This window comes from Acomys russatus, chromosome 9 (genome assembly GCF_903995435.1).
Source record: "Acomys russatus chromosome 9, mAcoRus1.1, whole genome shotgun sequence".
NCBI classification, from domain to species: Eukaryota; Metazoa; Chordata; class Mammalia; order Rodentia; family Muridae; genus Acomys; species Acomys russatus.
The window spans coordinates 63,165,273-63,181,497 of NC_067145.1; the positions used below are offsets into that span (position 1 = coordinate 63,165,273).

Sequence of the window (16,225 nt, forward strand, 5' to 3'; positions counted from 1 at the left end):
GTTCTGGCTGATTTATATATCTCCTCTTAGAGTCTGTTCACAGGATCTTTTCAGCTGGCAACAATCAAGCTCCCACATGAGATGGTTGGTTTTCTAGTGGATTAGCCTCACCTGTTCTCTCACAAGACCATTCCAATCCCACACTTGGGATCCTAAAAAACAGGTTTATCTCTCCTTTAGGCCTTCCTTTCTTCTAACCCCTCCCATGACCACTCTCAAATTAATAGCTTCTTTTTCTTTGAGTATTATAGATACAGATAGATACATAGATAGATACATAGATACATAGACAGACAAATATACAAATCCAATCTGATGAGTCCATTTTTGCACAAATATATAAATAAAACCTACTGAGTCCATTTTTTGTTTATGTGTATATGGTTCTCAGGGTTGGTCACTTTGTATTGGATAACCAGTTCTAAGACTCATCCTTGGGAGAAGCTAATTCTTCTTTCAGTAGTCATTAGCTCTTTGTCTAGGGGTGGGACCCTGTGGTACCCACCACTTTCCACATCAGCATGTCTATTGATATTGTCATTGTTCATGTCTTGCTTATACAGACATCTCCAGGAGAGGCAGTCTCACAGCAGACGACTTCTTAGTATTGTGGGTCTTCCGATCTTTCTGCCCTCCTCTTCCGCTATGACCCCTGAGCCAGAGGTGTCGGAGCTGTGCTGCATGCAGATCTAGCTATTGAGTCCAGAGTACACACAGCCCATTCTCTGCATTGTGTCTGGTTGTGGTTTTCTCCGATGGTCTCCATTTGCTGGGTAGGGAAGTTTCTTTGATGAGAAGTGATAGCTGTGCCTATCTGTGGGCAAAAGGATAAGACTTAGAATATAGTTGGCATCTGTGCTAGCCTAGCAAAATGGCAATAGTACATTTTCTTCTAAGATCCATGTCTTCACTATCCCCGGGTTGCTGTCTAGGTTTCTAGTAACAGGGATGGTTTCCCCGCTGCTGACTGGTCCTTAAATCCACTTAGCTGTTGGTTACCGCCAACACGCAGATGCCACTGTTTCCCCTTTACAGATACCTTATCACACTTAGCATTGTTGTTCACCAGTGTCACAGCAAGATAGGGCTATTAGACAGTAATCTCTACTGCTGTGAAAGCTAGATAATAAGATAAAGGCTTTCAGGTCGGATGTAACTCAAATCATCTAAGTCCTGGGTCCTGGGTGTGCAGTGTCTTCAGCAGCAGGTGCTTACCTTCAACCTGCGAGATGCACCCAAGGGCAGTGGCAACGGCCTGTGTTGCCTCAGAGGTCACTACCACATGACTGTTAGATCCATGAGAGAATCCCCCACAGTACAGAGTAGCTTCCTTCTACCAGAGACCCTTCTATCTCACAGACCAGGAGGTTGCCTGAGTTGGTCGAGCTTGATGGGTGCAACTCTAGGTGACCATCCTAATTCCATGAAGCAGGGTGCCCAAGCCCAAGGGACAAAGAAAAGACCCTGGCATTATCAACAAGCCATGGATTCTTAGAATGTCTGGAAATTGTTGTGTTTCCCTGTTTTGCTTTTTCTCAGTGTCTGTATGAACCAAACGTCTTTAATTACAGAGTCAATGACAGTTGGCTCAGAACGTTCAGGGATGTATGTTGTCTGCAAGCTTGGGAACGTACAGTCGTCTTCATTCATGGTTTATCTATGGAGGTCACCTGAGACGTTTCTCAAATTTTGGCTCCTGTCAGGTGCTTCCATTGGCCAATACTCTGTTACAGCAAAGGCAGATCGTATTATCAGTCATGCTGTGGGTCACTGGTTTAAAGCTGCCTTAAATCATAGCCTGACTAGAATGGTCATTTGTTTCTTGCTTAGTAGAGAGGCCTTTCAAGGAGAAGAGAGTGTGACAGAGCATCTGCCAAGACCGCACAGTGCTGTGTACAGGCCACGCAACTGTTGTCGTGGTATGTTACCTGCAGCAGGAGGAAACCTTTGCTTCCGCAACAAGCCAGAGCCACTCGTTCCTCTCAGAAAACTCAGAACTGCTCAATCCTGTGATTTCCTGTGCTCCTAGGCAGGACAAAGTCCATCAGGGTGGAGACAGAGGCCTAAGTCGCTTCTTCTAGACATGAGGCCTTTGTCAGATGCTCATCTAGAAGAGATTTTTCTCCCTTTAGGTGCCCAGTTCCTCCACTCATGTATCCGTTGCTTTTGCTGGACAGAATACTTTTAGTTTCATGAGGTCTGATGTGTTGGCTGCTGGCCTCATGTCCTGAGTAATTGGGCTTCTGTCTGCAAAGTCCGTGCCTGTATCTTGAAGCACTTTACCTGCTTTTTTCTCTGAAGGTTTCAGAGTTTCAGGTCTTTTCTCTCTCTCTCTCTCTCTCTCTCTCTCTCTCTCTCTCTCTCTCTCTCTCTCTCTCTCTCTTCTCTCTCTCTTCTTCTTCTTTAATTTGTTTATTTATTCACTTTACATCCCAACCACAGCCCCCTCCCTCCTCTTCTCCTGGTCCCACCCTCCTGCTCTCTTCCCCTCCCCCTCCATTTCTTCTCAGAAAAAGAGGAGCACCACTGTGCCCCCTGCGCCCTCTGCACCCCCATCATCCCACCCCAGCACATCAAATCTCATCAGGACTGAGCATCCTCCTCCACTGAGGCCAGGCAAGGCAATCCTGCTAGAAGGAAATGATCCAATAGCAGGCAAAACAGATTCCATGTCAGAAACAGCCCCCACTCTACTTTCTAGGGGGCCCCATGAAGACTAAGCTGCCCATCAGCTCCATATATTCAAGGGGCCCAGGTCCAGACCATGTGTGCTCTTTGGTTGGTGCTTTTTATCTCTAAGTCCCCGTGGGCCTAGGTTAGTTTACTCTTCTTGTGAAGTTCGGTCCCCTCTGGGTCCTTTTATCCTCTCCTCCGCCCCTTATACTCTCTCTCTCTCTCTCTCTCTCTCTCTCTCTCTCTCTCTCTCTCTCTCTCTCTCTCTCTCTCTCACACACACACACACACACACACACACACACACACACACACACACAAGGCTCCCTGAGCTTGCCCCCTCCCCATATTTGGCCATGAGTCCCAGTATCTGTTTCCATCTGCTGCTGGATAGAGCCTCTCAGAGGACAGCTATGCTCGGCTCCTATCTATGAGCATAGCAGAGTATCACTAGTAGTGTCAAGGGTTGGCTCTCTCCCATGGGGTAGGCCTCAAATTGGCCATTGGTAAGACACTCCTTCCATCTCTGCTCCTTCTTTATCCCTGCACTTCTTGCAGGCAGGGTAAATTTTGTGTCGAAGGTTTTGTGGGTGGATTGGTGTCTCCCCACCCTCCACTAGGAGTCCTGCCTGGATAGAAGGTGGCCACTTCAGTCTCCATGACCCCCACTGCTAGGAGTCTCAGATAAGAGTCACCCCCACTTCCCCCTAGGAGCCTATCCTGTCAGAGATCTCCAGCTTGTCTGAGAAGCCGCAGCCCCTTGGTTCCCCTTTCTCTCCCAACCCTCTCACCTGCCCCTCTCCCCTCCCCCACAGAGTTTCCGGTCTTACGCAACAGCCTTTGACCCATTTGGGCTGATGATTTTGCACAGTCAGAGATACTTCCGTTCTTCTCCATGCCCTCTCTCATGTATGGTTCCTGAAGCTAACATGGCCACAAAAAATCCTGCACGTATTTATCAAGTTAAAGAATACGTGAAAGTGTCCAGGGGAATAAAAGGAACTAACAAGAATGAGGTGGCACAGAAAACGGGGTGCAGGGGAGAAATGGGACCGAGGGAGCAATACTCAACATATAATATATACATGTAAGAAACTTTTTAAATAATAGTAATAGGTTATATAAAAGACCCAAAGTGTGAGAGAGGAATATCAGGACCCACGCCCCTCCCCTTGGCTGAACAGCTCTGCCCTCCTCTCAAATCACCTGTGACCCTTTCATTAATGAGCCTGGCAAATTTACTTCTCCCCGTCATTTTCCAGTAGCCTAGCATATTAAATCCTGTAATTAAATCTTCCACAAGGTGCCATAAAGTATCAGGATTATGTAATATATGTGTCTACAGGGTTGTTCTAGGTGCTTAATGCATTCGTGCTAAGTCAGCCACACTCATGGTGTAGAAGGGCAGGGCACAAAACAGCCAAATCCTGTAGAGAGTCAGGGAACATAAAACATGGCTCCTTACATTCCCATTTCGGATGGCCTGCTGCGTCAAAGGCTCATGTTCACTCACTGTAGAGCATTTCCATAGCATCAACGCAGATAAAACAGAGATCACCTGCACGAGGTAACCATTAGAGCTTAGAGTATAGAAAATAATGAGGTACCTCACAAATACACTTTCTAAGATATGTTAATTGAAGAACACTTGAATTTTTAATTTAATATTTAAAAATACTTTCTTCTTAAAAAATACTTTCTCCTTTTCCTGTCCATTTGTAGGGGCATTGGCATCTTTTGTTTGTTAATCTATCTTGTTTCTAATTTTTAACTTTGATCTCTCTCTCTACACACACACACACAACTATGCCATTGGAGCGGCCATAACGTTTAATTAGTTATGCTTCACCATTCCTTTTGAGCCTCTCCTAAAAATTAAATATTCACCTAAGGAGTTTCTAAAGCACACTCACTGATACCCTAATTTCTTTACTGTGAATCCAAAAGAATAGAGACTTAAGTTAATAAACACAGGAACGAAGCAGCTGAGGTTCTCTGGGTGTAAGTTAGCAGGGTATTGTCATGGACTTGGGACTCTCTATGGATACATGACATGCAGGATCTTAAAGTTTCACTTCTTCATTGTCTCAAGGACACATCCAATCCACTGCAGATCATTTAAGGTCAATCCCCTGCAGTTGGCTGGTTCGATTGGCATTTCATTAGACTTGAAATGGCATCTTCAACTCCCTCCTGCCTCTTGCAATTAGCGAAGACAGATCCAAAGCCAGAGCAAATGGTTTGTGGGCTTCACCAGCTCTTCCACTCACCCTGGGACCAGGCGGACGCACCAGGGTTCGCGCCAGAGAAGGCACAAGTAAGCATGCTCGGGCATCTCCCACACCTGGCTCTTGAGATGAAATTAACCTAACCTAAAGGTTTTGAGTTGATTCCTAGGAAATATTGTAACTCAAACAAGGCTTTTTTTATTGATTGACATTAACAGATGGTGATATTTAGAAAGCTTTTAAACATAACACATAATAGTCAACTTTCAAGGCCTGGAAAATGGTACATAGTTGGCATCATTGGAGAATATAAAGACAGTGTAACTGACAGAACTAGAAGGAAAGCGAGTTCCATAGTCTCTGAAAATCTGGCCCCAGCGAGTTCCATATTCTCTGGAAATCTGGCCCCCACAGGGAAGAGTCGAGCCCTTACCTTTGAACAACATGGTAGAAGCTGTGAGAGTTGCTAGCTGCTCCATCCCCAAGGATGTCAGCCACAGAAAGTTTAAAAAAAAAAAACCACAAGTTACCTCAAGTATCTTTTTAGATATATATGGAATGGAAGATTGAGAGATATATATTACAAACATAGATATCAATATCATATATTATATTGATATATAGGACATACACCTTCTGTTACTGCACAAAACAGTGAGTTTTGCAATGATGTTTTACACACACACACACACACACACACACACACACACACACACACATTGCTCATATCCATTCTCATCCTCCCTTCCAATTCCACTGGTCTCTTTCCTCCCTCCAAATAATAATTCCCCTTCTACTTTCTATCACATACATACACAATGACACATATCATGTACATATCTAAACTGCTGCTAGGTTACTTATAATACCCAATACAATGGAGATACAATTTAAAAATGGCTGATGTACTGTATTGCTTAAGAAATAATAACAAGAAAAAAAAACAGATGCAATTTTTTAACCAAAAACTAAGCATGGCTTTACAGTTGTTAATGGCTGAGGGAAAAGTGAAAGGATATTTCTGAACTAGAGTTCCTTGACCATAAGGAATTATCTCTTTTATGTGATTGCACTTAATTTATAGAAGTTTCTTTAGAGTACATGTACCCAAGACAAATCGGTCTAAGCTTTTCTTTCTCACAGTGACCCCTCTGGTTGTATCTGCATATACCCTGAACTAGGAAGTATTCTTCCCTTTATGTTCTTTCTGGAAAAGTTTATATAAAACTGGTATTTTTATATCCTTAAGTTTTGGTAAAGTTTTTTTTTAATCAGAAAAACTGAAAAGAACAATAAAATACTCTTGGGTGTTTATGGGGACAGTTTAGGGGTCCCCACGGATACTGCAAGTGCTCCAGTCCCTTACAAAATTGCTGTGGTGTTTGAACATAACCTCTGCACATCCTCGCATAAGCTCTAAATCGCCACTAGGCTGCTTATAATACCTAGTGCAATGTAAATATGACTTCTAGAATAGCTGCTGTAATATATTGCTTAGGGAATAATAACAAGAAAAAGAAAAGATGCCATTTTGAACCAAGTGTTTCTGAACCTCAGTTGGTTGAATAGACAGCTACAGAACCTGTGGATAAGATGACCTGATTGTGTTTCATAAATTGAGGATTAGGTTCATTTTTGACAAACCACCCAATGGTGGCTTTGTGCAACAAAAGGAGGGTAAATGGAGGCAGTGTCGCTCCAGAGAGTCTCTCAGACATTTGCTATCTGCCCTTCATAGGGCATCTGGCCAACTGCAGGCTAAAATCTGCAGCCTGGATCTTAGCCACGTCACTGTTGAGATGAGTAAATTCCACTCTGACTTCACTTCTAAGGCCTGCCCCCTGTGCCCAGGCAGTTTACCTTTGTCTGTCACGGTTCCTTCTTCTGCGTCCTCAACCCCTTGTGACTCTGGGCCAGTGTTCCTGACATCTTTCATGGTCGCTTCTTTTTTCCTAGTGAACAGCAGCAAACACATCGTCAGGAAGTTCCGAGGGCACCTGCGCACCAAGATTGAGTCTGGGGAAGGGACAGTACCTGTCCGGGGCCCCAGTGCAGTCCAGACTTGGGATGGCATCCTGCTCGGGGAGCAGCTAGTCACCATGTCCTGCACAGACAAGATTGCCAGGTAAGAGCCAAGTTAGCTGTTCTGTGTCAAAGCTCAGCTATGGACCCCAATGGGGACAACAAAACAGCAGATCCAAACTAGGTCTTAGGACTGAGCGGCGCCAGAGAAACAGTGTTTGTCATGGGAACTCGGGTGCCTAAGGCCTTGACACACATGCTCACATGCTCACATGTGTGTACATGTGTAAGTGCCACATATAGGGGGACATGTAAAAACCAGAAGTCGATGCTCAGTGCTTTGGCCAGTCATTCTCCACCTTATCCTTTGAATCTGGAGCTCAATTGGACTAGACTGGCTGACCAGTGAGCACCTGGAATTTGCCTCGCCTGACTCCCCAGCACTGGGATTACAAACACACGCCACCACACCACGCTTCTTATGTGGGCTCAGAGGGGTCACACTCAGGTCCTTATGTTTGAGCAGCAAGAACCTTACCGGTTAGGCCATTGCACCAGTCCTGCCTATGCAATTAAGCCAGTGCCCCAGTCCCTGCCTACCCAGTTACGCCATTGCCCCAGTCCCTGCCTATCCAGTTACGCCATTGCACCAGTCCCTGCCTATCCAGTTACGTCATTGCCCCAGTCCTGCCTATGCAATTAAGCCATTGCCCCAGTCCCTGCCTACCCAGTTACGCCATTGCCCCAGTCCCTGCCTATCCAGTTACGCCATTGCCCCAGTCCCTGCCTATCCAGTTATGCCATTGCCCCAGTCCCTGCCTACCCAGTTACGCCATTGCCCCAGTCCCTGCCTATCCAGTTACGCCATTGCCCCAGTCCCTGCCTACCCAGTTACGCCATTGCCCCAGTCCCTGCCTACCCAGTTACGCCATTGCCCCAGTCCCTGCCTATCCAGTTACGCCATTGCCCCAGTCCCTGCCTACCCATAATCTTCATTCCGTGTGCTTGCGGCAAAAGAGCCTTGCAAAGGCACATACCTATAAATTTCTAGTTGCCTCAGCAAACACTCGAAATGAGAATTTTGGTCCGGAAAGGCGTGAGTAGAGATGGGCTGGGGAGGCTAGAAGGGAAATAAAGGCCAAAGAACCAAGGAAAGCTGAGCATCGCATCTCAAACAGGAAGTGCCTTACATACAAAGCCCTCAGCTTCCTGCCACAGATACAGGATCTAGAGCATATAAGACAAGCTGTCCCCCACAATCCCAAGAGATCTCCGAGTCAATCAAGCCTCCAGGAAGCACAGGCTGTGTCCCCAGCACCTAAACAAAACTGAGGACATCTTAAGTGCTCAGCAAAGGTGCATGAACCGACTGAGCCTCTGTGAAGTCGTACGCCCTGGAGAAGCCTAGTCTACGAGATGCCCTTCATTCTCCTGAAGAGAACACAACGCCGCGAGTGAGGAGCCTTGTGCTCTGCCTGAACTTCAAGGTGGGGACATCAGACATGTAACAATGTCGGGAAATACTGAGTGTCGCCCCAACCCCCAGCAGTCAGCATCCCAGATCTCCAGTGGGAAGAAGCCGCATAGACTTCCTCTACACCGCTCGAGGATTCTGGGGCTACAGGGCAGGGGAAACAGGAGCCTATATTAACAGTGATTCCAGGTTCTCATGGGAAATTACCAAGTAAGCTTTAGAAGAAAAAAAAAAAAAGAGTATCATTTAGGCCCTGCTTTTGATTGCCCCTGGCTTGGCAGAACAAGGAGAGGGTTAAATGACCATGAATCAAAGCCCTGGTTTCTGTATCACAGGGAACAGCCTATACAGTCTGCAAACAGCTGTTCTTTAAAAAGAAAATGCATCCCTCTTCGCAATGTTTTCATCTATTCTTGGAGTGAAATGGGGTGGAGGGGAGCAGCAATTTTCACTTTAACAAAAATTCTCTTGGTACCCTCAGACAACGCTAGTTTTCTAAGTTAATTCTATGGCTCCCCAGAAAAATGAAGTAAATTAATGCTACAGAAATGAAATCTTGTCTCTGGGATCTTAAACATCGATAGACAGTAAATTAAACAGGGGCTACAAAACCTGCCTTATATTGGTTGCTGGCAAGTCTATTGATGGTAATGCTCAAAAGACAGAGCTTTATCTTTTTAATAAAATCCCCTTGAAAAGACGCAATCTACATTGCATCACCTCCAGGGATAGTCGAATGACATCCTGGATGAAGAGAGATTCTAGACTTTTTCTCTTGGTATTTTGTTGCTGTTGTTGTTGCTGTTCCGGTGGTGGAGGTGGTGGTGGTGGTTTTGGTGGTGGTTGTGGTGGTGGTGGTGGTTGTGGTGGTGGTGGTTTGGATTTTTTTATTGGGTCTGATATGGTATGTTAGCTTTTTTTTTTTTTAGACAGTCATATTGTATAACCCTGGCTGTCCTGAAACTCACTGTGTAGACACCAAGCTGTTCTTGAATTCAAAGACTCACCCACCTCGGCAGGATGAAAGACGTATACCATCATATTCAGCTTTTTCTTGGTGTTTTTGAAACAGGCCCTCACTATTTAACACACGCTAAGCCAGAACTTTCCGTGAAGCCCAAAATGGCATTGAACTTGCTGTGGTCCTTCTATCTCAGCCTCCTAGGTGTACGGGCCACCATAGCTTCTAGACATTCTTTTTTCATCCTGACCGCAGTCCCCATCCTCCCTCCTCTCCCTGACACCTCTCCCCTCCATCTATTCCTCCTCCTTTTCTCTTCAGAAAAGGGCTGGGCTCAGTGAATATCAACCAGCCGTGGAATATCAAGTTCCCATATTTGACCACCTCCCCTGGTGGGGAGGCCTGGCAGCACTCAGAGAAAAAATAAGCAGGCTGCCAAGAGGAGACTTGATAGCCTATGGCCATATAGAGGGGCAGGAGTTCCCCTCAGTCATAGACCTAGGGGAAGGGAATATGGCGAAAGTGGGAGGGAAGGAGGAACGGGAGGATACAGTGATGGGAGAACAATTGAGATGTAATCTGAATACATTTTATAAATAAATAAATAAATAAGACTAGGCACCTCCTCTTCTATTAAAGCTAGAAAAGGCACCCCAGTAGGGGGAATGGGTCCCAACGACAGACAACTGTCAGAGACAGCTCCTGCTCCCACTGTTAGGAGCCCCACAAGAAGATCAAGCTACAAAACTGTAACATGTGTGCAGAGGGCCGAGGTCAGACCCACGCAGGCTTCCTGATTGGTAGTTCAGTCTCTGTGAGCCCCTAAGAGCACAGGTTAGCTGTTTCTGTAGGATTTCTTTGGTGTCTTGCCCCACCCCTGGCTCCTCCAATCCTTCCCTCTTCCCCAGGATTCCCTGAGCTCCACCTAATGTCTGGCTGTGGGTCTCTGCATCTGTTTCCACCATTCTCTGGGGGAAGCCTCTCTGATGGCAACTGGCCTAAGCACCAATCGATGCGTACAGCAAAGCATCACTAGGAATCATTTCATTGACTTTCTTCTCCATTCATGCTCGGTTCTATCATGAGTCTCTGGGCCTCTGGGTCCTGGCCCCCCAGGCAATGTGAGGAGTGGGCTCCCTCTCATGGCATGGGTCTCAAGCTGGACCAGTCATCGGTTGGCCACTCCCACAGTATCTGCCCCACCTTTACCCCAGCACATCTTGTAGGCAGGACAAATTGTACATCAAAGGTTTTGTAGCTGGGTTGGTGTCCCAGTTCCTCCACTGGAAGTCTTGCGTGGTTACAGAGATGGCCAGTTCAGGCTCCATATCCTGCACTGCTAGGTTCTTAGCAGGGGTCACCCTCATTGATTCCTGAGAGTTTTCAGAGCCCTAGGTTTCTAGATCATCCCAGAGATACCCCCGAATTCCAATAGCACTCTCTTCCTCCATCCTCCTCACACCTGGTTCCCATCCTCACACCTACCCACTCCCCTGTCCAGTCTCCCCATCCACTCGCAATGTCTATTCTGTTTCTCCTTCTCGGTGAGATCCACACATTCCCCTCATTTATTAAAGAAAGCAAATGCTGGGGGAAGCAGTAGTGTCTCTGTTTCAGCTACACAGAGACCACTCCCTGAATTCATCTAGAAATCAGTCCCCTGGCCCTATGCAGGCTCACACCATCAGTCCCTGCCCACTTAGCTCCTCCTTGCCAGGTGCTGGTAGGTGGAGAGAAGACAGAACAGAGGGCTGTGACGGAGGCCAGGGCCTAGAGATGCCCTGTACCCTTGCTCTATCCTCTCACACCCACCTCCTGGTCTCCTCAGCTTCATCCCTCTTCTGCCTACCTTATTTTCTCTTGTTCTGTCAATCTCTTCTCTCCTCTCTTCCTCTGTCTTTCTTGTAGTCTCTGTCACTTGTCAGTCTATCTCTATATCTGTCTATCCCCTCTTTTTGTGTCTCTTTCATTCCCCCCCCCTCTCTCTCTCTCTCTCTCTGTCTCTGTCTCTCTCTCTCTCTCTCTCTCTCTCTCTCTCTCTCTCTCTCTCTCTCTCTCTCTCCCTCCCTCCCTCCCTCCTTCCCTCCCTCCCCGGTTCTTCCTCTGTCTCTTTATTTCTCAGTCACTCTCCATGTCTCTCTGTGTTTATCTCCCTCCTTTTGTCTCAGTATTTTTATGTCTCTCTCTTTCTTCTTGCCTCACATTCCTCCATCCTTTACACCCTCATTTTCCTCCCTCCATCTCATTTTTTGCTCCACACTCCACACCACACACACACACACACACACACACACACACACACTCCTCAACAAGTGGGTTTCTGAGGCTCACACTAACTGCTTAGCTTCACCCCCTCCCCCATCACCTAGCAGGGAATGCTGGAAAAGCTGCAGCCTTACCCTCCTCACGTCCCATCCCATCACAAACCCTGTCTCCTGCTCTGGAATGCCAATGATGCGGTACCTGCTGCTATTTGCTTGTGTCTGAGCTTGACCTTCATGGGATCATTGATGCCACCTGATTTGCATGGTGTCTGTCACAGTGAGATGCGCATGATGGCTCTTGATAAACAGCGCTTATTGGTAATGATGATGAGGACAGGGCAGTGATGACCATAACAGTGACAGAAATAATATACCCACTCTAAGTAGTTCTGTCTGGGTCAGGCTAAAACAGTTGGCATAGAGACACTTCCCTTGGCATGGAAGTCCTTGTGCCTCCTCCACAGGCAGACCCTGAGCATAAGCTTCGAATGTGAGTGCGCATATACGAGCTGTTTTGGAGCAGAGGCACATTTGCCATTTTTGAGCAGGAACATATGTTATGCTAATGGTTCAAGACCACAAGCATCTGCAGTGTGCATTATTGCATTGTTTGTGCAAAGGCTTCACAGAGAGACAGTCTGATAATGTATGTGTTCATCTGTTTTCTAGCCTCCACAAAAACAAAATTTCAACCAGGGCTTAAATAATGTTCAAAACATAGGGCCTTCACACCCAAGTACAGATGAAATTTTCTAACTGGGTGGATTAGTGACACTCAGTGCTCTGGCAAGTGAGGCTCTGAGGACACAAAGGCACAGGAGCCATAGTCTGTGAAGTACTCTGAAGATACAGTGGGCTGTACAAAGAGCACATGACACTGCAGCCAGTGTCACACACAGTAGAACCAGCTAGACTCTCGGGAGTTGATTATTAAGTTTTCTAGCAGTCTTGAAAATAAGATTTAAATACAGTCAATATTTAAAAATGAAAATACACAAACTTAGAGCTAAATTGTTCTTAACTTATTTTCTTCAAAAAGACAAATCAGTAGGTTCATTTGATAGTAAACACCCACCTAAAATCTATGGGCAGCACAAATAACGTCTTTGCTTTGGTAGAATGATTGTAATCTTTAAAAAAGTATTAGTTTCAATCCAGGCATGGTGGTGCATGCCTTGAATCCCAGCACTGGGGAGGCAGAGGCAGGTGGATCACTGTGAGTTCAAGGCTAGCCTGGTCTACAAAGTGAGTCCAGGACAGTCAAGGCTACACAGAGAAACCAATGTCTCAAAACACACACACACTAGTTTCCAGGTGCCGGGGAGGCAGCTCAGTTGGTAAAAATGTTCACCAAGAGTCAGAGGGTTAGTCTTTCTACGTGGCTACACTAGCTTCAGGAACCAACTCTTGGTTAGTGGTATGAATACTATTGAGACTCATATTAAGACGACATTTGAAACATCATGGGGAGACTCGTGAGGAAGAGAAGAACCAAAGGCATCGTGTTGAGTCACGGCTGTCACGTGGTACAGAGTGGTGTGCATGAGGTCAATGGTTAGTGCATATTCCCTAGCTAAATAATCACTGAAATCTCTTCCTTCTTTAGACCACTCGGGTTATAAAACATTAATAAGTGCAACGCCATTGAGTATGGTGTAGAAACTAGTATTGTGTTGTATGTGTGGTAGATTACATGTTATGTGAATGCGTGTGTGTGTGTGTATGTGTGTGTGTCTGTGTGTGCATTCAATGCCATGTGTGCATGTGAATGTGAAGAGTACAGGTCAAGGGCCAATATATTCTTCAATCATCCTGCCCTTGTTTTCGAGGGCATGCTCTCTAGCTGAACCTACAGCGCACCAATTCAGCTCAGCTGGGTAGGTGGTGAGCTTAAGGACCTGCCTTAACCCTCCATGGCACCAAAATTATAGACAGGTGCCCTGAAAACAGATTTTTCTGTGAGTGCTGGGGATCTGAACTTGGGTCCTAGTGCATGCATGGCCATCGTTTTTTCCAACTGAGCTGTCTCCCTCGCACCTAGGAACTAACATTTTTTAAAGACTGTAATCTTCCCACCAAAGCCAAGAAGTTATTTGTGATGTCCATAGTTTTTAAGGAGGCATTTACTGTCAAATGGACCTACTGATTTTTTCTTCTCAAGAAAATGAGTCTTATTTCGTGTGATACTTGGAGCCCAGTCCTGCATATTTAGTAACTTAGAACTGCCTCTGTTAGTAATTGCAGTTCTGTTTGAGCACTATAAAAAAAAATGACTCCATATGACTTTTTCTCACCCCTCATTTCACATGCTAAAATGAAAAATACGTCTATAAAATGGTATTTTTAATTAAGGTGGAGGAAGCACATCAACTAGACAAATCTGTGATTCCCTTTGAAACTTCCCTGAGATTTTTTTTTTTTTTTTTGAGGAACTAAACCCGATGTATCCAAGGATCCAAACAATTAGCACAGATGTGGCCTTTCTCACATGCAGATCAAGAATATTACATGGGCTTTCCTGTTTGTGATCAACGGCACCTACAGGGTGGTATTGCTAAGTTACAGCAGCCGTTCTTCTGGGTACAAAATCTTATGAGTAAAAATTGATTTCATGTTACAGTGCCAGTGGTAAGATCAGTTTACAGTAAAACCAGAAAATGATTCAGAAAGCTCACAATTTCTGCTGTGCTTTATTGTAAACCATAAAATAACACTGCACAAAAAACCTTTAGTTACTTATCAGCTAATGTGCACACACATACACACATAAACACACATACACATACACATAAAAATAAATAAAAATGGAAGAAATTCTTAGCTAAAACCCTGGAGCTGAACAAAGTCTTAAACATAAAGGCCAGCTCATGATTCCTAAGTCAGTCAGTAGAACTAACCCTCTTATCAGTGACAGGCTTTCACAGAAAACTGAACTAAATCTCTGGCTTACGTACCTTCCTTTAATCCCAGCACTTGGAAGGCTGGGCCAGGGGGATCCATAGATCAAGGCCAGCCCAGGCTATATAGGGAGATGCTCGCCCATGGAACCAAAGGCTAGGATTGTAGCTCAGTGAGAGCACCTGCCTGATACTCTGGCTTTGGGTTCCATCCCCAGCAGTGCAATGATAACAATAATGACAATAATAACTTTTAAAATCCCCCAGGTAAAAGAGGATGACTCAATCAAGAAAGTGTCAAAGCATACACATATGAGGCAGGAGGACTACTGAAAGTTTGAGACAAGCCTAGGCTACATTGGGAGTTCAAGGCCAACCTGCACTACGCAATGAGAGTCTGTCTCAGGAAAAGAGAAATATGGTAAAGAATATCAGCTAATATCCCAACTATCACAGAAGCAGTAGCCAACTATTGCTATATTCCTGATCATCTTTTTTTAACTTACATTTTCTTTCCTACAACTAAGATTTACTTGTGTGTGGAAATAGACTTTCAAACCATTGCTAGAAACTGCAACCATGGCTCTTTTTTAGAACAGCAAGCACTTTCACGTCGGTGTCTTACCACTAGTAGTTATGCCATCAGCTGTTTCTATCTGTTTTGCTGGATGCCTGTAGTGTTTCCGGGTCACTACTGCTATGAGGAGTGCTCCCAAGGAAACCTTTGAACACTTTGTTCTAGATCTCAGATTTCCTGTGTAGGATCTACGGTGGAGCTGGTAAACAATGACGTCTCAGAAAAGGACAAAGGATGAGACGGAATCGTGTAGGGTGTAGACAGCTAAATAGACACCTCTAAACATACGTGTCATCCAGAACCTGTGGCTCCAACTCCATACGACAGAATTGAGTTGGAGAGACTCATGGGGGCATGTGCCCTACCTCAGATGGCTTCTAGATGCAACCACATGTGTCCTTGTAAAAAGAAGGGCAGAAAAGTATGAGGACCAGCTCACGAGAGCACACATGGCAGAAGGCTAATGTGGTCACAACCCGAGAGCACCAACAGTTTCCACCAGCATCTGGAACAGTGGGAATGGATCCTCCCCAGCGCCTCCAGGGGAAGTATGGCCAGGCAGGCTGACAACTTGATTTCCTTCCGCTGGTTTCCTGAGTCATAAGAGATGTGTTTCTGCCATTTGGGGACACACAGGAGTGGTTGTTCGCCGTGGATGTCTTAGGAAAGCAATACAGCATCATGAGAAAAGTAACTCTGGAAAATCACGAAGGCAGAGAAAAATTACAGTAAAGTACAGTCCTAAAGTTCCAGCTCTAAAGGCACCCGTAAAGGCTCAGGAGATCTACAGAAAATTGGTTAGTTTTTTTTTTTTTTCACCTCATCAGTAAAAACTGACCTTCAGAACCACAAAAATAAAACTTAATTAGCGCATCGTCAACCGAGCAACCTGCCTGGACAGAGGGACAGGTGACATCATGGCCACGTCCCTGCACACATGGTTTGTCATTGTGCTCTGAGCAGCCGCGCTCACGGGCAGAAGCCACAGGCTCTTTGAAGGATGGCCAGAGCAGAGCAGAAGTTGAACAGCATATGCAAATCTAAATCTTCTGGAACTAATATCCCTTTAGATATGGCTTCTAATTTTTAAAGTACCTGGACCTGACTATTGATCACTATGTCTATTTAC

At 45.4% G+C, this 16,225-nt stretch overlaps 1 protein-coding gene across 2 annotated transcripts in view; it reads left to right on the forward strand.

Annotated features, from left to right (window-relative positions):
* Adarb2 (adenosine deaminase RNA specific B2 (inactive)) overlaps positions 1-16,225 on the forward strand; it is a 526,034-nt gene that overhangs the window by 481,604 nt on the left and 28,205 nt on the right. For both annotated transcript variants that reach the window (XM_051151452.1, XM_051151453.1), the window contains one exon: positions 6,858-7,026. In XM_051151452.1, the coding sequence (XP_051007409.1) occupies positions 6,858-7,026 (169 nt within the window). The remainder of the gene's footprint in view (positions 1-6,857; positions 7,027-16,225) is intronic.